This window comes from Cottoperca gobio, chromosome 3, assembly GCF_900634415.1.
Source record: "Cottoperca gobio chromosome 3, fCotGob3.1, whole genome shotgun sequence".
Classification (NCBI taxonomy): Eukaryota; Metazoa; Chordata; class Actinopteri; order Perciformes; family Bovichtidae; genus Cottoperca; species Cottoperca gobio.
Window position 1 is genome coordinate 29,661,100 of NC_041357.1, and position 23,292 is coordinate 29,684,391.

The following is a 23,292-nucleotide window of genomic DNA, read 5'->3' on the forward strand; positions in this document are numbered from 1 at the left end:
AGCTCTACGATACATTAAAGATCTTTCCGTTTTCATTCCCACCTTCTAATTACTGAGAAACATTTGCGTCCTGGCTTGCAACGGCACAGTTCTTGGTTGAGTGAAATGGAAAACAACAACATCACAAATGATGAAAGGCAGCTTACTCCTTTGCTTGGTTAAGTGGTTAACCAGATAATTGTTTGGATGGTTATCACCAGTAAATGAATGACTTCAAAAGGTGTTAACAAACTGATGTTTTGTCTGTAGTTGGCTTACCTCAGGGAGCAGAGCAGCCAGAAGAGAGGGCTGGCAGATGGAACCAGCGAGGTCAACCACAACTCTGAAAACACACCAAGCACTAATGGCAAGGTGAGGTTACTCCATTGCATATTCTGTGAAAGCCAAGAAGGAGGCGAGGCCACAGTTGCTGCTTGTGTGTGACGAGTGTCCAGCACCTGTTCACGTAATGACATTAAATCATAACAAACTGAATTAATTCAGGATGTATACAGAATAATTCATATTTCTATTATAATGTGTCTTAATGTGAACGTGCGGGAGTCTTTTTACTGCCAGGTTGATCAAATACTTTGTCATGAATATCTACAGTATTTTGCAAGACCAACAAATTACAAATAGTTTTGAACAACGCTAAATTTAGATAATGCATACATTAAAGATCTTCCTGTTTTCATTCCCACCCTCTAATTACTGAGAAACGATGTCATGTACGGACAAGATGCAAATAGTGGCAGAGCCGGCCTGTTGGAAACAGGCCAGGTTACTGCTGACAGTCTGTTCTGCAGTATGTCTCTGCTTATAATAATAACACTTTGACGTGTGTTAATCAGTGCTTCAGGAGCAGCAGGTATAGTGTGAAGCCAGCGATCCAGCGTCAAATTCATCCTGATCCTTATGTGCATTATAGATTTGATCCAAATGTTAAATTACTGATCAGTCTCAATTATTCCGACAATAATCCCAAAAGTAAGTGACATTGCTTTATAGTAGATGGCTGTCGGGGCGACGCCTAGTAGAGCAGGCGTGAAGGTGAAGTCCTCACCGCAGAGACGGGGGATTTATTCTGACCTGCGACCACTTTTCACATTTAAGGGTAAAAGCCAAAAAGAAAAAATCTTAAAAAAGATGAAATAATAAAACTTTAACTTTAATACAATTTAAAAGAATTATAATTAAATTACTGTTTTTTTATTGTGAGGTAAAAATGCTATTTAAATATGTAAGGCTTCTTGTTATTATAATAATAATATATATTATTAATAATAATATATATTATTCTTATTAATAATTATTAATAATAATATATATATAGTATTAACAATAATAATTAATTAATAATAATTTATTATTATTATCCACCATTAAGTTTTAGTTTTGGTCGTTTGGGCACCCCTGTTTTAAAGCTTGCTTTGCTTTTTTAAATGAAATCCTCAGTTCACAGGCTTGTTTGTACTATATTATTTAAGCGAGTCCTACGTGTGTGTTCTGTACATCTTGTGTGCACTTGCTAAAAGTTATTTAAATTCACCCACAGCGGTCATCGGATGGTTCGCTGAGTCAGGAGGAGGAGTTGGGTCATGGGTTCGTAAAGGTCGGTGAGCTCCAGGATGTGGTGGACCGTCAAACAGCTGATCTGGGCCAGATGAAGGAGCGCATGGTTGCTATGGTTTCACGCATCAATGAGCTGGAGGAGGACCTGGACACGGCCCGAAAGGACCTCATCAAGTCCGAAGACATGAACACGCGGCTACAGAGAGACCTGAGAGAGGTAACGAGCTCGATATGCAACGTGTGAGCCAGGGAGCGTCTTTTTAAATGCATTGAGAGGTGAACATATAAGTCCGATGAATGTGAATCTGTTTGTGTGTTTCTAAGTTCTGATCCCCCTTGTTCAGCTAATGTCTCAGTACTAATGCATACAGTGCTGTGTGATGTGCTGTATATGTGCACTGCAACGCTTATTGTATCATCCTACATATCTTTTTGAGTGGAATGCTCTTCTGTAACATTTTGCTCCTCACTTGTTTATTATGTCAGTGAACTTTATTTCCGACTGTAGTTGTTATGAGCCTCTCCGTCCATCGGGAGATGCAAAGGTCGAAGGACAGTAGCTCAGGGTCCAGGCCACAAACACTGCAGACACTAATGTGTGTGTGTGTGTGTGTGTGTGTGTGTGTGTGTGTGTGTGTGTGTGTGTGTGTGTGTGTGTAGTCAATGGCTCAGAAGGAAGACATGGAGGAGAGGATCACCACTCTGGAGAAGCGCTACCTGGCAGCCCAGCGGGAGGCGACCTCCGTCCACGACCTCAACGACAAGCTGGAGAATGAAGTGGCCAACAAGGACTCCCTCTTCAGACAGGTAGGCCCCCTGGACTACAGCGATGACTGAAGCCTGCATTGAACTGTGTGTGATTTCCTTTTGTGGTTATTCTTTAAACATTAATCTTGCTGCATCATTTAGGATCTGATCTCTCATCGCTCCCCTAACATCTACTGCGCAATTAATTCGATTTCAGTTACGATTTTAAAAACGAGATCATTGGAATAAAACGATTATCGTGCCACATTCCATTTCGCAACAACGCTCTTGTTTTGTCTTGTTATAAATCCAGCGCACCCTTTCCTTTACCGCCGGTCAGAGACGGTTGCTCTGTTGTGAGGATCCCCTCGTGGGAACTCTCCCCGGCGCTGGCCTCTCTCAAAGTGCACCAGATTGATGCATTTCACTTTTACAGTGTCGACTACACAATTGTCTTTCTAAATGCTTTATGTTTCCAAAGTCAGTAATTGTGTTAAATAATCGGGATTCATGATTTTTGCCATAATCTACAAACATCCGCACATTACGATCTGACTCGATGAGGCATGTGTTGATGTTGGTGTGAGTCAGGAATCGCCTGCAGCTCTTTGGCAGATTTCAAACCCCTGCTAATGAATTCCTGCTGTCTTCACTCGGTGACCAGCGCAGCAGGCACTGAATGAGAAGCCTCAAAGACGCTGTGTTTCTTTACATGTACTCACTGAGATGGAGACGTCTCTCCTCTTTTCTTATGGGTTTTGTCTCTTTGTGGCATTATGAATGCTCTCTTCCCTCACTCTTCCGGCCCCAGGAAAATAAAATATAAAGGGGGAATACTCTACACTCAGTATCTTCATGTTATCTATCTTGTAGATATACTATGGTCTATATTAGAATGTCTTCTAGGCTAAGATGTTATCGCTATTGTCTTCTCTCTCCTCTCTCTATATCTATTTGTCTCTCTGTCTCTCTCTCTCTCTCTCTCTCTCTCTCTCTCTCTCTCTCTCTGTCTCTCTCTCTGTCTCTCTCTCTCTCTCTCTCTCTCTCTCTCTGTCTCTCTCTGTCTCTCTCTCTCTGTCTCTCTCTCTCTCTCTCTCTCTCTCTCTCTCTCTCTCTCTCTGTCTCTCTCTCTCTCTCTCTCTCTCTCTCTGTCTCTCTCTGTCTCTCTCTCTCTGTCTCTCTCTGTCTCTGTCTTATTTCTTGCCACTCTCTTCACCTTGTGAAGCTGAAAGCAAACTCTGAGGCCAGGATGTAGCACACAGTCTTCAACGTGCTTGCTAATGACCGTTTGCTTTGTTTGTTTTAGACGGAGGACAGAAACCGGCAACTCCAAGAGAAGCTGGAGCTGGCTGAGCAGAAGCTGCAGCAGACCATTCGCAAGGCCGAGACTCTGCCGGAGGTGGAGGCAGAGCTTGCTCAGAGGGTAGCTGCTCTCACGAAGGTACCAGCAGCTGTCCACTGCCCCATGTACCGCTCGACCACAACTTCTTTCTCTTTTTATCTTTCAAAACATAAAACAGTCAAATGTTGACGACTTATCAGAAGCCTTTGAAAATCCCAAACCTTTGATTGAACCGTTCATTGTTTCTTTGGAGAGAAATGTTGCCAAGTGTGAAAAACAAACTGAAGAGCAGAACTGCAGCAGGTCAAAAACACAACCTCCCTGGTGCAGGCAATCTACAAAACATTGCATCACTATGATGTGATCCTAAACGTACAGTGGGTACCAGTACACACACTGTTATGATGAGGGTCATTTCCTTTACGTCGCAACAAGCCGGAGCGCCCTGCGGAAGCTGCTGAGGAAGCCATTGTTTACGTTTCTCCAAATATCCACAGGGATCTATTTTTAGAGATTTGGCTCGTGGTTTTATCCATTTATAGTTTGGGGCTTTGTCTTGGACGACGCATGCTGCTGCTGAACCTACACGAGCAGTTCAGCACCTTATTTGTATCGGATCTGGCTCACAGTGCATCTCTGACATTCTAACAATCATTCTTATTCTCAGTCTTTTACTTTGAGAGTTTGTCAGGAAGCATCTTCTAAAGGATGTAATGATGCAGTTCAGTTTCTCCCTTTTTAAAAACATCATGTAGTGGGTCTGGCCTTGAGATTTCTTTACCGCCTGTAAAGTATCGACTCTGCAGCCACAAACGTCTCCAGTAATATTCTCACGCCATCATTTTAAGCAGCTTGAAGTGAAAGTTGTGTTTTTATTACACGTTATGAAAACGATGCATATTCCAAACACTTAAAATAAATCTCTTCAGTCTCATATCCCCTCTGAAATCTTCCCTCTGCATCTTTAATGATCCCGACACCTTTGGCTCAAGCTGAAGCTACATATGTGTTGTAGAACATGGAAGATATTTCGATGCTTAGAAATCTCTCGGTATGTTTAATATTGCCTTCTTGCCGTTCCTACGTCTTTCTTCCTCCACCCCCTTATTACTCCACCATCAGTCGCTTAGTTAATCTTCTGAAGTCTGATCGAACACCGCTCATTGTCGTGTTCCTCTTCTAACACGATATGTCTACCTGTTCTGTCCTCAGGTCATTAAAGTCGACAGCTTTCCGTCCAGTTTCTCCCGTTTCTATGTTTTAATTGTTACATTTCACATGAAACCCTGTTTTCTCCTCGTCCTCATGTCTTTCTGTCATGCTCTGTTTCTGTGTGCTCTTCATGCTGCCTTTACCGCCTCCTTGTCAAACCCCTAGTGTGTTCTGTGCGGCTCTAAAGGCGCTAAGACTAAGAAGAAGGTAGAGCCGCTTCACTTGGAGCTGACCCTCCTGGCTAGTGGAAAACTCTCCCTTTTGTTCTGTTACTGAACTTAACCAGGCAAAGAAACAAATGTAGCATCTGAACAAAACATCATCCACCACTAATTTGTCCTTTTACATGAGCGGTGCCTGGTTAACTGCAGTGTGAGACGTTATATCAAAGTACTGTGGTATCTTACTGAAGCTCTGCCTCTGTGTCGAGCTTCATGCTGGTACCGCTCCTTTTTATCCCCAACATGGAAGAACCAAATGTTTGGTGTTCAACACAAACAGGAAGTGCCAGCTGACCCCGCCCCGGAACAGGCTGCGTCCCAGAAACATGTTTACCAGTCTGTTGATACACTGATGATATCTGCTTATCAGGGATTATTAAGGGTAAAATAAGATGCCACAAAGTAAACCTAGCAACTCACCTGCCCGATCGAAACAAGAAGAACTAAACGCATTGAAGTAGCTCAATGAGCATCTCTCTGATTAACTTACTTAGACTACACATGATGATTAACTTTAGTCTTTGTTAAATCAAAAATAAATCAAACTATTTGTGTAGAAGTCAGCTGTGATGAGTTGAGTTTGATTTATTCTTTCTTTGGGTCGTGTTGCCCTCCTGGTGCTCCATCTTTAGCGGTTAGTTAGCGTAAGTAGATGTTTCCCAGGCTGTAGATGTTGGTGACCCCCCCCCCCCCTCTAGTGAGAGATGACAGCCTAGCACTAGAGCCACTGACTATGTTTACTTGCACAAAAGATTCAGGGTTTTGCCCTCATTCTGAAAAAGACAATATTCCTACTAAACTGTTCACTTGCTAATATTCCCGTTTACATGCAGCCGACAGATTGGGATCTTCTGTGACATTTTGCAACAGTAACTTGTTCTTCCGTGCGAACACAGCCGTCCTCTTTCATTCAAACATCTTCTTAAAAAGGTCGGCATTGTGACATTTGCTCATATCCAAAAACCGGCGAGAGGCTGTGTGTCAGAAACTGCAGTTAAAACCAACCCATTGAGACGCACATCCTGAAGCCGCTGTATACGTGCTCAAAGTGCTCCTACAACACGAATAATATCAGAAGATCCCACATGTCTTAATTGGAATACATTTCAAATGAGGCCCAATTCAGAATACTCCAAAGGAAACATTGTCACATTCAGAATAATAGTGTGCATGTAAACGTATTCACTCATTCGCTCTGATTAAATATACACAAATGATTTTCTATTGTCGCCGCATTTTAGGCAGAGGAACGACATGGCAATGTGGAGGAGAGGCTGAGGCAGCTGGAGGCCCAGCTGGAGGAGAAGAACCAGGAACTGCTTCGGGTGAGAAGAAACTTCTGGGATTACTCCTCGCAAGTCTTAACGTGTGCGCCTGCTTTAAAATGGTGTTCTGTTCGTATAGGCACGGCAGAGAGAAAAGATGAACGAGGAGCACAACAAGCGTCTGTCGGAGACGGTCGACAAACTCCTTTCAGAGTCCAACGAGAGACTCCAGCTTCACCTCAAGGAGAGGATGTCTGCGCTGGAGGATAAGGTGACTTGTGATGAGAGGAGGCGGAGGACGCTGCATTCATTATGTGTTCATGACCTCATACTTCACGGTGCATTGTTAGTGCAGTCACCCTGTTTTCTGCCAGCGTGTCAGTTTGTTCCTGTGTCGTTTCAGAATTCCCTGATCAGAGAACTGGAGCACACCAAGAAGTTGATTGAGGAGTCTCACCATGAGAAGGTAAAGGCTCATTAACAGGGATTCTTCTTGTTCTCTAGTAAAGACTTTGCATCTCAAATGATCCCCACGTCTGTGAATGTCCTCTCCTATAGGAGCAACTTCTGATCCAGATTGAGACCATGAGAGCCGAGAACGAGCAGGGGAGGAGCAGGAGCAACTCGTTACTACATGGGTAAGACGGGTAACGGGAGGAGTTCAGTTTCAACCGGGGTTACAGCTATCAGCCGATACAAGTCTCTTTGCTTACATTAAAGACGTAATGAGGACAGTGAAACACACACACGGCGTCACAGAGAGACTCTGAGCTTTCTTCTTTGGATTGTGTTTGATTGTAATGTGTAAGTTATCGACACACTACAGAGTCTGAAGGATGACGTTAGGAAGCGACCAGCAGCTGGTACTGGTACAATAAAGCTCTCAAACCCAATCTGCTGATGCACTTCTGATGCACTTCTGTGTGAAGTGCCACGTTCACCTCACGTGAGAAGATAAATGAAGGTTTGTCTGTTTTTGTCCCCCATTTGTCCGAGACATCCAAATCTTCCCGGACACATGGTAAATGTTAAATGTTCTGCTTTTATAAAACGCTTTTCCAATCTTTACGATCACTCAAAGTGCTTTAAAACACACATGTCATTCACCCATTCACACACACACACACACACACACACACACACACACACACACACACACACACACACACACACACACACACACACACACACCGTTGGCCATCAGAAGCAATTTGGGGTTCAGTATCTTGCCCAAGGACACGTCGACATGCTGACTGCAGGACTGGGGATCGAACCACCGACCCTCCGACCGGTGGACTCTACCTCCTGAGCCACAGCCGCCCCGGGTTGAACCTCTCTGACTTCATGATTGTTTTTTCCAGACGGTCTCAGATGGGCAGCACTCCAGATTTCAGGTATCCAGTGTCGGCTTCCTCAATGATGGACAGCAACTCGGACCATTACGGCAGCGCTCTTGTGCTGAGGCGGCCTCAGAAGGGACGGATGGCAGCGCTCCGTGACGAGCCGTCCAAGGTGAGCGCCCGCATCGCCTGCTTGTTTATTTATTGTGCGCGTACAATACTCGGATATAGAATTTGAGCGAAATGAATCTTGCGCTTCATATTTCTTCTGTGGATGTTTAGGAACTCTAAATGTGTCCAGGGTTCAGCATTAAACAATGATCTGTGTTAATGTTCCTGAAGTGCTGTGTCCGTGTGTCCGTGTGTCCTCGCTGCGCCTGCTGTTTGTACGATTTGCCGTTTTCCTTCCTCGACATGTTTCAGTCTAATATTTGAGTTGATGATTTTCTTCTTCTCCATTTCTCTCTGTTTGCTTCCACTCTGGACATCAGCGACATGTAAGTCAGTGTGGTGACGATAACGGTCCCTCCTGCCTGCTCTCTTCATGCTCTTCTGATACATGAGTTACACTTGGTATCTTTATCTCTCCCTCCATTTTCTCTCCATTCCGTGTTTTGCGCTGTACGTATTAATGCAGGTGCAGACTTTGAATGAGCAGGAGTGGGAGCGCATGCAGCAGGCCAACGTGCTGGCTAATGTGGCCCAGGCCTTTGAGAGTGACATGGACGCCTCAGACCTGGAGGAGGATCGAGAGACGATGTTCAGCTCGGTGGACCTGCTGTCCCCTGGTGGCCAGGCGGACGCACAGACCCTCGCCTTAATGCTGCAGGAGCAGCTGGACGCCATCAACAATGAAATTAGGTACCAGTGACCACAGAGCTACAAGAACAGCAAACCTCACTTCCTATACCCTCGGGGCCTGGCGATGTGGCTCATAACTAATATCTCGATCGTTTCAGGCTATGCCTCAATAAACAACATATCGATATTTCCTCTCAAAAAAACTAATTAAACTCTTTTGATTCTAGTAAACTTATCTGAACACTTTGTTCTGCTATCATTTAGTATTCATTATTCTTTACACAAATAAACTACATCTTCTCTGACGTACCGTTGGCTGGAGGTATTGATCTTTTAATTTATTATTTATTGACAGACTGACGTTCACAGGAAGGTTACTCTTATTTTGAAATCTGTTCCTGGCCGCTTTTATTTTGAAGTCTGTCCCTACAGGCTCTTACCGTAATACCTGTTGTATACACAAAAACACCGTGGGGGGGTAGTTTGACTTTCTTTGTTAATAGGAATCTGGCATCTTTCATTAGCATTTCCAACCTCAACACATAAACTTTGTTTCTCTCACTCTCTCCGGGCTCTTTACCGTTTCCCTGCTTCCCTCAACATATAAAAACACACTCCCCATTCACACATGCTCATAAGCTACACACACTCGACCAGAGGAGTGTGTGTGTGTGTGTGTCTGAGAGGGAGAGCTATGAAAAGGACGTGACAATTTGTACTCGATCTTCGCCATATAATCGTTTACTACATGCCACGTAGAGACTCTTTAATCCAGATGCACGCTGTGCGTCAGTTTGACTTCTTCCTTTGTATCGATGCAGAATGATCCAGGAGGAGAAGGAGAACACAGCCACCCGGGCAGAGGAGATCGAGTGCAGGGTGGGCAGCGGCGATAGCCTGGGAGGACGTTTCCGCTCCATGAGCTCCATCCCCCCGTCACTGTGTGCGGGCTCCTCGTTGGGCGGCTCTCCCCCGGGCTCGGGCCACTCCACCCCCAGACGCATCCCCCGCAGCCCCAACAGAGAACTGGACCGCATGGGTGTCATGACCTTGGTAAAACCTCCTTTTTACTTTCACATGTTTCCCAACCAGGATCGTACGACTGCACTGAATAACACATTTCATTTTGAAATGCCTCAGGAAACACTAGGCTTGGTTTCTGTCGTTACTAAAGTCTAACAAATCCAAATGACGGGGTTCCTTCGAAGTTTGGAACGTTTAGAAAATTAAACGTTATGCTTTTAAAGGTTCAACGCATTTCTTTGTAACACTATATGTGACGATAAAAGCTTTCAGAGTCTACACTACAAGCTCTAAATGTTACTCTTAAACAGCTGTACGCACCCTGGAATTATAATTAACTTAATACTGATCGCCTTAATGTACTAATATCCTGTGTGTGTGTGTGTGTGTGTGTGTGTGTAACTGCCCCTTGGTCGTAGCAATATTGCTATGACCCCTACATCATCCAGAGCTCCCTCTCCCAGCAGACTGTAACTTACCTGCCCTATGGTGCAACTGGCTTCAGCCCCCCCCCTCAAGCCTGTAGCTATGCACCACACATTCAGGTACCTGCAGAACTTTCCACAGCTCCCTTCCTTCCCTCCCGGGTGGGTGCAGTCTGCCTCTTCCTCTCTGTTCTTTTTCATACCTCCAAAACACAAAGGAGGACGCATCACTTCGCTCTGAGAATAGCACAAGTTGTGCAGAAATAACTAGTTATTCAAATGTAACGGATTCTTCTCATGGAAAAGCTTTCAGTGGTTACAGATCACACACGATGAAGGAAGCTGAAGGAGATTCTCCTGCTGGGTTCCTGGACGTTTAAACACACCTAATGTGTGTTTAAAAGAGCTGCAGGTTGATGTAGGATGGACTGAAGGGATTGTGCAGAATGAAGAGGCATAAACCACCTAGAAGTGCTCCACTTTCTCAGTATAAATAGATTCTAGATCGATGTGAATATTTGAACAATGCGTTGAATGGGACACACCTCAACAGGTGACCAGAATTCACGTTTAAGGCTAATGCTAGCAGAACAAAAACATTGTTTTGTTTTAGAAACTGGAGAGCACTCCCCTTCTGCACCTGCGAGCTCCTCCTGCTCACCTGTGACCTCTGGATTTCTTAAACGATCACTGTTATAGGATGATGGCACCATAAGGAAAGCACACGTCAGGGAGACACTAAAATAAATTAATTTAACAAAGCAAAGGACCAGGGCAGGACAACATGCTGCTGCTGCATGAACTAAGATGATGCAAAAATAAACCTGTTAGCTGCGAGGCTTGCATTCAACCCCTCCCTGCATCCACAACAATGAGCTGTGGCGGAACCGTTGGTTCTCAGGACACTTAGTATATAAACTGGAGCTGATATTACTCATCAGTCCTTCGTTTTCCAGGAAATTGTAATTTTCCGATTGCAAGAATTAACTTGAGTTTAAGCAGAACCTGTTTTACGGTTGGGAAGAAACTCCAGTTATCGCCCAGTTCCACTTGTTATGGACACGAGAAGGTTTTCCTGCATTGGCTTGATAGCAGAAAAGTTATTTTCTAATTCAACTGTTGTAGTGAACAGCTGGCAGACTGTTCTGCTGAGAGAGGAAAGTTTATCAAGACATTACAGACATGAGAGGAACGCTGCTTTTAGTTTGGCAGATGATGTCTCAGAAGCTGCTGTCAGCCCTGAAGTTCAGCTTTTGGTCTCGTCTTGCTGAACTATCACATCGTCTTTGAAGCATCAGTGAAACAAGTCAAAATGTCCTGATTTCTAACAACTAGGAACATTTTGATTTTAAATACATTCCTGCTTCCTGTTTCCCTGAAATCGCTCACTAATCTCTTCCCTGCTCTGGCCTCAGTGTCAGATGAGGAAAGGAAATGAGTGATTAGGTATTTCCCTCCTGGGGGCAACAGAAACTAGCATAGAAATGTGGCACGCTGATGGTTTATTTGCTCTGCTAATGCCAGGCCTGTGAGGAATGCAGCCAGGGAAAGAACCCCCCCCCCCCTTTAGCTCTGGTTCACAAATTTAGGTGTCAAACTTCCCTGGTCAAGTGTGTAATATCACGTAAAGCAAAACCCATCATGTAGCGTGTAAGCTAACTCGCTCCAGCATTGTGATGTTTGTTTGGCGTCCTACTTTCAACTAAATCTCCTCAAGACTTTTGTCTCCTTTCCTCCTTTCCTTTCCTTGAGCAAGGCTGCACCCAACCGTCAGCGTGGTTGTGTTGCAGTGTCTCCTGCTCGGGTGCGGTGGCTTATTTTCCTAAGAGCTCTGCGCGTGCGTGCAAGGGCTGATCCTTTATTGGTCCACAATGGGTCATTTTGTTATGTATTTATGATTTGTAATTATAGCCTTTCAATAAACGGAGAGAAGAACAAGCGCTGACGAGAGAGCCACACATGCTGTGAAACATCTTTCAGTTTCACAGGAAGACGACATCATTTGCAAAACAAGTCAGAACTGTTCTGTACTTGTGTTGGTTACACGCACAGGTTAACACATTCTTTGTAAAATGAGAAATGATCCGTTATCATTTTGGTCGTGAGAAGCAGGTAATTATCGGTACCGTATTGTGCATCCCTGGTGACTTGTATGTTCTGATGTCCTGCTCCTGTGTGTTTGTGCGTGGGTTCTGCTTCGCTGGTCTGTTGTGCGTCTCACTAACTGCTTTTCTTCTCTCTCCTTTTTTGCCACGCTTCAGCCTAGTGACCTGCGCAAGCACCGCAGGAAGGTAAACTAGAGAACTGCTTTACTGGGTCTGTCGGCTACCGGTCTATGACCCTCGCTGCCTTATCTCCCAACATGTGTAGCTGCATCCCACAATGCAACATCAAACTCTCCGATCATATGAAAGTGTTCATGAGATCCTGTTGGATCAGCTCTTTGTTTTATGAGATGATCTGTTAAATGAAACGATTAGTTGATTAATAGCTTCGTCGATCAGGGAACATTATTTAGCAACAATTTAGATAACTGATGAATAGTTTTTAAAATAATTCAAGCATAAATATGCATTTGCTTTTCTTTGTCTTAGAAATGAATACATTCAATAATAAAGTGTGTGTGTGTGTGTGTGTGTGTGTGTGTGTGTCTGGCTTAATACAAGTGTAACTTTAATGAAGCGGCTTTCTCCTCGATATGTTTTTATTTATTTGTCCTCATGTCTGTCGGAGTTCAATGGGTAAGATCTCCCTCTTTAACTTGCGTCTCTCCCACTGATGCAGTCTGCTCAGGATGACAAGGCCACTATCCGATGTGAGACATCCCCCCCCACCACCCCGCGCTCCATGCGCCTCAGCAGGGAGTCGGGGCACACGGCCAGCCATGAGGACCTACGAGACATCCGAGGGTAAGACCCGCACGTCGCCTGGGAAGACCTCTGTGGTGTCAAATGTCTTTTCTTTTTACCATATTTAGTCAACGTCATCCTGTTTCTTTTAGTTGACTTCAAGTCTTGGTATTTTTATATCTTATCTTAGTCAAAGAAGACAAACGGCACACGCAACTTCTATAAATGAAGAACTTTATTTAAGGTTTGTCTGCTGCAATCTTCACAGTTGGTGTTTAATGACTTTGTTGCCGTCGTCTCGTCTGGAACAAAAGCGTGTTGAGATAAAGTCAGAGTTTTCCTAAATGAAACAACACTCCCTCTCTGGTCTGAGTCCCCTCTCTCTGTTCTCTCTCCGTGTTCTCTCTGTTTCCACAGCCTGGCTGGCCTGCAGGACGGCCAGGGCAGTAACCCCAGCAGTAGTAACAGCAGCCAGGACTCGCTCAACAAAGCAGCCAAGAAGAAGAGCATCAAGTCTTCCATTGGACGCCTCTTTGGGAAGAAGGAGAAGGGCCGACCCAGCGTTCCCGGCAAAGACTCCCCCAGCCAAGGTCAGACACGCGGTTATAATTCCACTACAGCAGAGGTTTAGTGCATCTTGTAAAGGTACTTCTATAGTTTCAGTTACTACAGGACAGATGTTAGACGTGCACTAAAGATACATCCACCATCTCAACCAGAATACCCAACAAACTATGCAACTGACATCAATTAGCTGCAAGTAACACTTTTAATATCTCAAAGACACACACACACACACACACCCATCGTAATGTAATCTATGAACTAATTTAGATTGTAAAATCTAAATATTTAGTTAAACTATGAAGCCTCTTTGTAAAAGCTGATGATCTGATGATCCCAGACGCCTCTGAGAGTCGTGCACTACAGCACGCGTCTCTGAACAACGTGTTTCTGCTCCCAGCTGGAACTCCTGAGGCGGACGGCTCTCCTAAAGATGGGTTAGGACTGGGCACCCTGGGAGGCCCCGCAGAGAAGAACAGGAAGCTGCAGAAGAAGTGAGTGTCTTCCTCTTCTTGCTCTACACTTTATCGGGGTTCCCACAGTCCTGGAAAGCTTTTGTAAAAGTCATGAAGTGTTGAATGAAATCAATTGTTGCAGGTAACGTTCTGCGGATAACCTTCCACGTGTTGTAACTTAACACCAAATGTATTTCCTGTTAATTTGCGTCGCTGCGTTTTGTTTACCATCAGGTACATTCCTCCTCCTTCTCCCCACGTCACGTCGCTCCTCCAGACAAGTGCTTATAAAACTAATTGAGTTTGAGTAAAGGACATATTGACTCTTAATGAAGTCTGAAATAGTCAAAGTAAACACAAGCAGCTGTTTTCACACAATAATGAACATTTGGAGATTAACGATACAGGTGTGTGTGTGTGTGTGTGTGTGTGTGCGTGCAGGTTGTGAACAATCATGGAAGAGTTTGTGTGAACGCTGACTTATGTAGACGAGTAGCACTTTACTGGTTGCAGCACGCCTTCACTGGTGTTCATGATGACGAGTGTTATCGTGGGCTTGTTGCTCCTGCTGCAGTCCAGCTCACCTGCTCACCCCCTGCCCCCTGCCCCCTGCCCCCTGCCACCTGGCTCACGCTCACGCTCACTCCATCAGCTCATCGTTCCATCGCAGTTATCTCCCACAAAGATTTAGTTTCTCTTCTTCCTCCCACTTCATATTTAGTCTTGTGCAAATGTTTTGCTTCCATGTAGCTCCGTTCATTCTGTGTCTCTATTGTTTTGTCAACCCCCCCTCTTCTTTTTATCATCCTTCTCATTCCATGTGTAGTCCAAAGACCGGGTAAGTTGGTTCATATTGCTTTTGCTTTGCCTTTTCTTCCTTCCGCCCATAACTCTGAGGACCCCGAACAGCTGTCCCTCCGACTGTCTGATGGCCCGTGCTGCTCTGCACCCTGCTTTCCACAGAGGAGCTTTAACTAACAGGAATGTGTGTGTGCTGATTGTTAGTGACACATTATCCTCTCGCACTTTTTTTACTGGAGCATGAACAACAACATCATTTAGTCTTTTACAGTTTCTGTGTTGCTAAGTTGTTAGTTTAAAACAACTTAGTGGACTTATCTGTTGATCCTTCTATAGAACAGAGGGTGGGCTTGTTCTGTCGTATGTGGCCCACAGCGCCACCTGGTGGCCAGATTCAAACCCTTTCTTCATTTATAGCATCAGTTAAGACTTGTTGACATGCCTGGGAACTAAAACAACTTCCAGAGAAGCTGAATCAGAAGAACCTCAGGGACTCTCTGTTAAATGTTCATTACAAACTGAGACTGCATGACGTAGTCAGGATTCAGAAAGCCATTGCAAAGTGTTCCTGTCCTAAATACTTCCCTCTGCATGTTGTGTCCCCTATAGCTGTAGAGGAATGCACCCATACTAAAGTCTCTTTCTAAGTGGACTCTCAAAGCAACTCTTCTGACTAATAAAGTTCCTTAATCCTGAATCCCGTCATCTCCCAGAGGCTGAACAAAAGACCCGTCTGGTTAAACCTAAAAGTCTGCGTTTCTCTGATAACTTCACGTCCGATGACTAAAATCCTTCATCTGGTTAAAATGTATAATTAGAAAAGACAAAGAGATGAAGAATGTGGCTTAAAGGTATTTAAAGTCTGTTCGTGAAGCTTCTGGCTGAAGATACGACGCCAGTACAGGCGACCAAACGAAACGCACCTTCATTAAAATGATGGATTTCTCTGGGTTTTAAAATAGTTTGAAACATTTGGGATGATGTAAATACACAACTCGACAATATATATGTTGTTTTACACATTTGTATTCCATAAAGCTTTTTAAATCGTGCCATTCTGTCAAAGGTTTTCCAGATGAGTGTCTCTGTTGCAGTCGTCCTGGGTTTGTTTTCAGGGTGCATGTCTCTGGGTTTCTGTGCATATCTGTACCAAAGGCGTGCACATTGGGTGTTTCTCATGGACTCTGGTGGATTTTGGGATGTGGCTATGTGTGTGGGGTTTTTGGGGGCAAGTGAACTCTTTTTGCATATTGGCTTTAATCTAAGTTTTGTGTCTCAGGCACGAGTTACTGGAGGAGGCTCGCATGCAGGGTCTGCCATTCGCCCAGTGGGACGGACCAACTGTTGTGGTTTGGCTGGAGGTACGACACGGACACATCTAATCTCAGAACCTTTAGAACCACTAACTTGTCTCATCAGCATTTATCCAGGTTCACTGACGGCCTCTCTCCTCTGCCCCCTGCTGGCCAGCTGTGGGTGGGCATGCCTGCCTGGTACGTGGCTGCGTGCCGTGCCAATGTGAAGAGTGGAGCCATCATGTCGGCGCTCTCAGACACAGAGATCCAAAGAGAGATCGGTATCAGCAACCCGCTACATCGTCTGAAGCTTCGCCTGGCCATCCAGGAAATCATGTCTCTCACCAGCCCTTCAGCGCCGCCAACCTCGAGAACGGTACTGTCGGGTTAATGTGACACACACACACACACACACACACACACACACCCTGTTTGCCTTTGAGCTCTCTGTCGACACATTGTTGTCATCTTAATTGAGCATGCCACTTTTAATGCATTAACATTTTAACTACTTGTAACATTTTAACTAATGATGCCATCAAACGGGTTCCTAGAGATGAAAGAATGTATAATTATTTTATTAATTGATCGATTAATTGGCCACTATTTTGATGATCGGTTTAAGTAATTATTGTTTAGCTTCTTAAAGGAGAATATTATAAAAGATATACTGTGTTCTTTACTCCTGTAAAGTTTCCCATGGATCCTTCAGAGGCAGGGATTTAATTGATCTAAAGATAATAAAGACATAATTGTTATTAAAATATCTCCTCAATCCTTTAAGTCTTAAACGTGCTAAGACATGGGAAGTTCTTTCTGATGTTGCATTGTGAAACCTCCGATTAATAAATAACGTAACAATTTACTATAACAGAAGGATTGAACATTGAATTTCAAGTGGCATTAAAACGTCCTTAAAGTCTTAATCTGCAGGAACCCTATGAATGAAATAAGACATTTAACGGACGCCATCTTGGCTGATTGACATGTCATCGACTAAGAATCCTAAACGATGAGTGCTCGTCGGTTGCAGCTAGTTTTGAATTATTTTGCTAACTTTGATAATAATGATTGAAAAACCTTTTCTTGATCTTCTCTCCATTCTGTCCTCCTTCATCACTCTTCCCTCTTTGCACACTTCTCTAACTTGTGATTGGGGGGTGTCAAATGATCAGACCACAGGAAACGTTTGGGTCACACATGAAGAAATGGAAAGTTTGGCAGCCACACCTCCCACGGTTAGTCTACCCTGATTGGCTGGACACTGGTGGCTTCTCGCTTCTGTGGTGACTGTCGAGGCTCGTTCCAAGTTGCCGTCACGACAGCCAGACGCCATCTTTGCATCGATTACAGTTTCTCTCACTTTCTTTGGTACATTTCTAAAATCATTCTCCACATTAAGTGCACCTGACGATGGGTTACCTGTAACTTGGTAAATACTTCTGTCAATGAACTTAAATAAATAAATATATATATATATATATATATATATATATATATATATATATATATATATATATATATATATATATATATATATATATATATATATATATATATATATATATATATATATTAACAACTTGATAAAATATATATATTTATTTTAACAACTTGATAAAATATATATATTTATTTTAACAACTTGATAAAATAGTAATCAGATGAAAGTTACTGTAAGTAAATTATTAACATAATAAATAAAAACAATACTAAATGAAATAAGGTAGAAATAAATAATATAACAATTCAGTGAGGGGGGGTGTCATGATGCATATTGAATTTAAATAAAATATAAAGAAGATTGATCATTTAATAAATGTCCAAAGGTTGGAGAAGGTTGAAGTTCTGACCAGAGGAATGTACCAAAGAGAAACTAACGCTTCAGATTAAGATTGGACTCGTCAACAAAGCTTCGGATTCTCTGCAACTTGAAACGAGACTTTGTTAGTTTGTAATTGTTCTTCCCTTCGTGTAGTCCGAGTGTCTTCCCTTCGTGTAGTCCGAGTGTCTTCCCTTCGTGTAGTCCGAGTGTCTTCCCTTCGTGTAGTCCGAGTGTCTTCCCTTCGTGTAGTCCGAGTGTCTTCCCTTCGTGTAGTCCGAGTGTCTTCCCTTCAGACGTGTGTTGTATAGTCCCTCCGAGTGTTCGTGTTGTACAGAGGCGTAGAACAGCAGCGTAGTTTACTGCAGCATTAGAATAGTTTGAGCCAGCCAGTACAAGGTGGAGACGACGACAGAAGAACAAGAGGGAATAAGCATGAAGGACCCCCCCCCCCCCCCCTCCCACTTTCCCCCTAACTGTTGGTCTTCTTTTCTGCACCAGAATAATGTTGGAGGGTTGGGTGATATGAAGATATACACAGCGACACGCTTCAGTTTGTATTAAATCATTGAGGGCTCTTTAAACAGACGTTTGGTTTATTTACGAGATGTATTGATATTAAATCATCGAGGATCCATATCGCCCACTCCTATCTGCTGTTGTTTTGTGTTTCCTGTTTGAAGTTGTGGCTTGTTGTCCCTCATGAAGCTGCTCGAACAGCACTGCTGCCTCACTAACCCTCACCTTTCTGCTCTTCTCACCATGCTCACTCTAACCATGCTAACACCAGGAGGATGACGAGGGTAGCTGGGCCCAGGTTTGCACACCTTTGCTCACCTTCTGAACTCCGCTGTACTTAACACCCTCCTCTGCTCAGTGTTCGTTCTTCTTAAAGCATCGTAGAGGACGCAGTCTTTATTTCCAGATTAGGTTTCACTGAAGGTGCAGTTACAGAAGGCGTGTTTGAGTACTAAACTCTACTGCGGTTTGTTAGTGAGTCCAACCCAGCTGCACAATATGAAGCTTTATGCTTTTAAGGATGCACAACCTTATGCTGCAGGAATGACTTCTAAAACCCAACCATGAGTCAGCATTTTTCCAGATCCGATTCCCTCGTCTTGAAGGCGATTGTGTGTTTGTTTGTTTTTATCGTTTTTTTGGTTCGATGCCTGAAATGAGGTCTGTGATTAACACGAGCTTAAGAGATTCTTCCACGACATAAAATAGGTAATAAAAACCTCTCAAAGGAGGTTTCTAAAGGAGTTTCAGGTCTTTTTTGATCTCTGGCGTCCAGCAGGTCGGCGAGGAAGGCTGACGCCGCGTAGACACGATCCTTAAATATTCTAGAGAAGTTGTAAATATATCTATACAGTATGACGTTCACTCTCCTGGAGCAGTGATTAGTCTCTTTTAAACTTTCCATCTTTTCCAAAAAATGTTAAGCCCTCTCTTCTCCGACCGCAGACGTTGGCGTACGGAGACATGAACCACGAGTGGATCGGTAATGAGTGGCTGCCCAGCCTGGGTTTGCCGCAGTATCGCTCGTACTTCATGGAGTCCCTGGTGGACGCCCGCATGCTCGACCACCTCACCAAGAAGGACCTCAGAGGACAGCTGAAGATGGTGGACAGCTTCCACAGGTACATCACAATCTTTATAATGTATGTAATGTAAAATAACCTTTAGAATGACTAATGACTTCAAATATCTTATCAATCTTATGAATTTTGCCACATTGGGCTTTATTATTATTATTTATTTATTTATTTTTTACAATCATAAATGCAGTTTTTAAAGTCAATCTTCTTGATTCTCAATAAATACTCTGAAGAAATCAAAACAAACCTCAGTATCCAAAGCTTTGTCTAGTCCTGCTGCTCTGAGGACTCGTGAAGTGAAACACTTCCTTTGTGCTCGTGCAACAGGAACAGCTTTCAGTGTGGCGTGATGTCTCTGCGGAGGCTCAACTACGACAGGAAGGAGCTGGAGAGGAGAAGAGAAGAGACTCAGGCGGAGCTTCAAGGTAACAGACGAATACATTTATTATCTTCAGCCTCTCCTTTTAAATGACACTAAAAGCACAAAGTTTACACTCGAGCCGGTCTTGTGTCCCGTCAGAGGTGATGGTGTGGAGTAATGAGCGTTTGATCGGCTGGATTCAGGCCATCGGGCTGAAGGAGTACAGTGGCAACCTGCATGAGAGCGGCGTGCATGGAGCGCTGCTCGCCCTGGACGAAACCTTCGATCACAACACCCTGGCCCTGCTGCTGCAAATCCCCACGCAGAACACGCAGGTACACACGGCCTGTTCGCTCCTTCATGTGTCATGAGCAACATGGCTACCGCTAGCAGCCTGGCTGACTTACTGCCAAAGCTAGAAACCCCGACCTCAGTGCTATAATGAAACACCCGGTAGTGTTGACGTCGGCAGGTTTTGTAATTTACTGATCTAGCTTATTATTTCTCATCACTCTGCCTCTTGGTTTCCACAGTTAGCTCTGATTGTTGAGGGGATAGCTACTGTGTTGTTAGTCTTAGTGAAATGTTCTCTGGTAGGCTGTGATGCAGTGTGTATGTCTCGGGCTTTTATTGTGAAAGGGAGGCCACGACCCGGAGGCAGGCAGAGTAACATAGTGACAGAGAGATTTATAGGGAACCAATCTAAACGATTGTTGTTCTACATTACATTTACTTCATCGTGATCACTTAAAGCTGAAATGAAAGGAAACTAAAGCTGTGGCAACATTTGGGATTTGATTCTGTTCCACTCGGAGCGGCTGCTGAGTCCAGTTGAGACGCCTTGTGGTAAAACTAGTGTGTTCATGAACAGTCTCTGCCTCCTCTTGTCTCTCTCTTCCAGGCCAGAGCCACTCTTGAGCATGAATACAACAGCCTGCTGTCCATCGGCACAGACAGAACAATGGAGGAGGTGACAAAATCCACCTGGACACAAACTGAGAGCTGATACGTGACACCTTCTCTTCTAAACACTTCTCTCGACGTCTCCGCCCTCTTTCTCTTCCACCTCTTCTAGGATGACGATAAGAACTTCCGCCGAGCTCCCTCATGGAGAAAGAAGTTCCGGCCCAAAGACATGAGGGGGATGTCCTTGGGGGCGTCGGACACCCTGCCCGCCAACTTCCGAGTGACGGGTAGCAACGCGGCGTCTCCCTCCATGCAGCCAAAGAGGAGCCCGATGGAAGGTAAGCAGAGGAAAGAGTGCCAGAAGTGTGTGTGCATGTGTGTGTGTGTGTAATATGCTCCGTCATTGCTGCTACCTACTCGAGCAGAACTTCTCTGACGGGCCCTGAATCAGCCCAGATTCTTCACGTGCTCTTAAAGGGAGAGTTTGGATTTCTTTTGAAGTGCGCTTTAAAACATAAACATCCAAACTTTCCCTTTAATTCTTCTCGACTGGCTTTGCTGCTGTGCCGTTTGTTGACGATGCTGTGACTAACGGCATGTCTTTGCATGTGATTTTGCCAACATGGAAACACAGGAAGTCAGTCTATACAGAGGCTGGACACGGCCACAGTCCGGACCTACTCTTGTTAACATACAACGGTAAGATCTCACGCATCAAGACAACACAAGCACAAAGTATGGTCTCACTGCGGAGCTGCTCGTCTTCTTTGTCCAGGCAGAAAGCAGCTTTCTTGTACGTACTTGGCTCTAATAACGCATGTTGTACGCCTCTCCTCTCTTTCCCTGTTGTCTCCCCCCCCCCCCCCACACACACATCCCGGCTTCTGTCCTGCTCCTCCTCTCGTGTCCGTTCATCTCTCTTCCCCTTCTCAGTTTATCCTCATTATTTCTATAGGTAACCGCTGGTCAGAAGACGACGGGGAATTCCCTGCGTTCAAGACCAGGATGATGAACTGAAATGACAAGGACTCAAAATATTATAGTTTTGTTGTCGTCGGAGAAAGACCGTACTCAGTATCCCTAGAGGAAACCTTTTAGATTTATCTACATGTGTTATTATATTTATGTAAACCAATGGGACATTTAATTGATTTTAGAATTACTATGTAATCCTTTTTTGCCTCTATCCCCGTAATCAACCCACTTTTTAAAAAAGATATTATCCACTGTGCCGTATTAAGCTCCGCTCTCAGATGTGTGTAACTGAATGTTTCCATTGTCTGGAGTTTGTATATTTCTACCAACAGACATTTTATCTAATCTTTTTTATAATCCTGATTCTATTGACCAGATGTTTGTTTTCTTCTCTTTGATTTGAATTCTAATCATTGAATTTTAAGTGACTTTGATATGTGATACAACTTAATTCATATCCTTGCCCTTTGTAATGGTTGTAATGTGTGTAGCTTCCTGCCTGGGGTGTACATGCAACTCAACGGATGTGAATATCAGACGCATTGCTGGAGACTGTTTCACAAACACTCAACACTGAGCCGTTAAAATAACTGCTGGCAAGCCAGGTGACGGTGACGACACGTATCATGTGAAACACAAAGTTTATTTTCCATATCTGCAAAACCAAAATGAAACTCTTGAATTGTAAGAATAAAGCCATACAACGGTAGCGAAACACAAACACAGAGGGCTTCTCTCGGATGCAAGTGAAAACAGAATTCCTGGTTCTCTAGTTGCATGCAGAAACTTCTCCACTTCTCCTCAGCCTGACACGCCCTGCGCCTCTTTAATAAAGCCCCCCCCCTCACCTCTGGAGAAACACAGACAGGCTCACGTGTGCAGGAGGACTTGAGTCGTACGGCTGAGTCGAACGTGTGGAAACTTCCTTCGATGGACCAACTTCACTGAGGCCTCAGTCAAAACCTTTTTTTAAAAACACTTTGTACGAAGATTTCATATCGAGCCTTATTGTTTCTTAACTCCCGTCTGTCGTCTGTTATTTATTATTACTCGCCCACGCTGTGTTTCGTCAGTTCCACTCCCCGAGCTGAAGCCCGGTTTGCTCCTGTGACTGTAGCGCTGCTCCTCGTGTGGCTCCTCGTGTGGCTCCTCGTGTCGCTCCCACAGGTTCCACAGAAAGGGGAAGTTGTCCGTCAGCCTTCATGTAGTCGAAGCTTTCTGTTTGTGATTTAGTCATGCACAAATCATGTTGCTGTTTTCTTCCTGCTCTTCCCTTTGAATCTTCTGAACTTGTAACAATGATGTACAGTCTGAGTACTTATAAACTATTTTTATCACAATATTATTTATTGCTTACTTTCAATAAAATACTGAAACTCATTTTCCACTGCAGATAAAAAAGACTAAAGTTTGTCTTTTGAAGATCTCGTTGCTTTTCCTGTCTTGCTTTTGGTTTCTTGTTTCTGGGACCATCTTCTTCAGGTCCGTGTTGAGTGAGACTGAATCAATGTCGTCATCGTCTGCTTTTCAAATGTGGCACCAAGCTGCAGCTCGCCGCTGTTTGAAGGTGTTTCAGGGATCCCGATTTCCAAAAGGTTTGCTAGAAATAACTAACTCGGTGTTAATTATCGGGGGAAATTGAGACTGAACAATTCTAATAAATGATCCACTTAATTGTTTTAGTGCACTACAGGTCAACAAATGAGAAATGTTCTATACAGACGAGCACACATCAA

General features: G+C 44.0%; 1 protein-coding gene across 11 annotated transcripts in view; it reads left to right on the forward strand.

The window, feature by feature from the left end:
• ppfia1 (PTPRF interacting protein alpha 1) overlaps positions 1-22,936 on the forward strand; it is a 40,811-nt gene extending 17,875 nt beyond the window's left edge. The window contains exons 6-32 of one of the 11 annotated variants that reach the window (XM_029456261.1): positions 250-351; positions 1,538-1,771; positions 2,215-2,361; positions 3,608-3,742; positions 6,318-6,401; positions 6,481-6,612; positions 6,745-6,807; positions 6,900-6,979; positions 7,703-7,853; positions 8,173-8,178; positions 8,319-8,542; positions 9,304-9,535; positions 12,192-12,221; positions 12,715-12,839; positions 13,197-13,369; positions 13,744-13,837; positions 14,625-14,636; positions 15,879-15,960; positions 16,070-16,270; positions 17,070-17,132; positions 18,507-18,533; positions 19,181-19,356; positions 19,642-19,739; positions 19,835-20,010; positions 20,577-20,645; positions 20,751-20,919; positions 21,537-22,936. In XM_029456261.1, the coding sequence (XP_029312121.1) occupies positions 250-351; positions 1,538-1,771; positions 2,215-2,361; positions 3,608-3,742; positions 6,318-6,401; positions 6,481-6,612; positions 6,745-6,807; positions 6,900-6,979; positions 7,703-7,853; positions 8,173-8,178; positions 8,319-8,542; positions 9,304-9,535; positions 12,192-12,221; positions 12,715-12,839; positions 13,197-13,369; positions 13,744-13,837; positions 14,625-14,636; positions 15,879-15,960; positions 16,070-16,270; positions 17,070-17,132; positions 18,507-18,533; positions 19,181-19,356; positions 19,642-19,739; positions 19,835-20,010; positions 20,577-20,645; positions 20,751-20,919; positions 21,537-21,598 (3,147 nt within the window). In that variant the 3' untranslated portion in view covers positions 21,599-22,936. Of the gene's footprint in view, positions 1-249; positions 352-1,537; positions 1,772-2,214; positions 2,362-3,607; positions 3,743-6,317; positions 6,402-6,480; positions 6,613-6,744; positions 6,808-6,899; positions 6,980-7,702; positions 7,854-8,172; positions 8,179-8,318; positions 8,543-9,303; positions 9,536-12,191; positions 12,222-12,714; positions 12,840-13,196; positions 13,370-13,743; positions 13,838-14,624; positions 14,637-15,878; positions 15,961-16,069; positions 16,271-17,069; positions 17,133-18,506; positions 18,534-19,180; positions 19,357-19,641; positions 19,740-19,834; positions 20,011-20,576; positions 20,646-20,750; positions 20,920-21,215; positions 21,281-21,514 lie in introns of all 11 variants that reach the window. The other 10 variants (XM_029456297.1, XM_029456352.1, XM_029456280.1 and 7 more) reach the window with 10 other exon arrangements.
• The last annotated feature ends 356 nt before the right edge of the window (positions 22,937-23,292 follow it).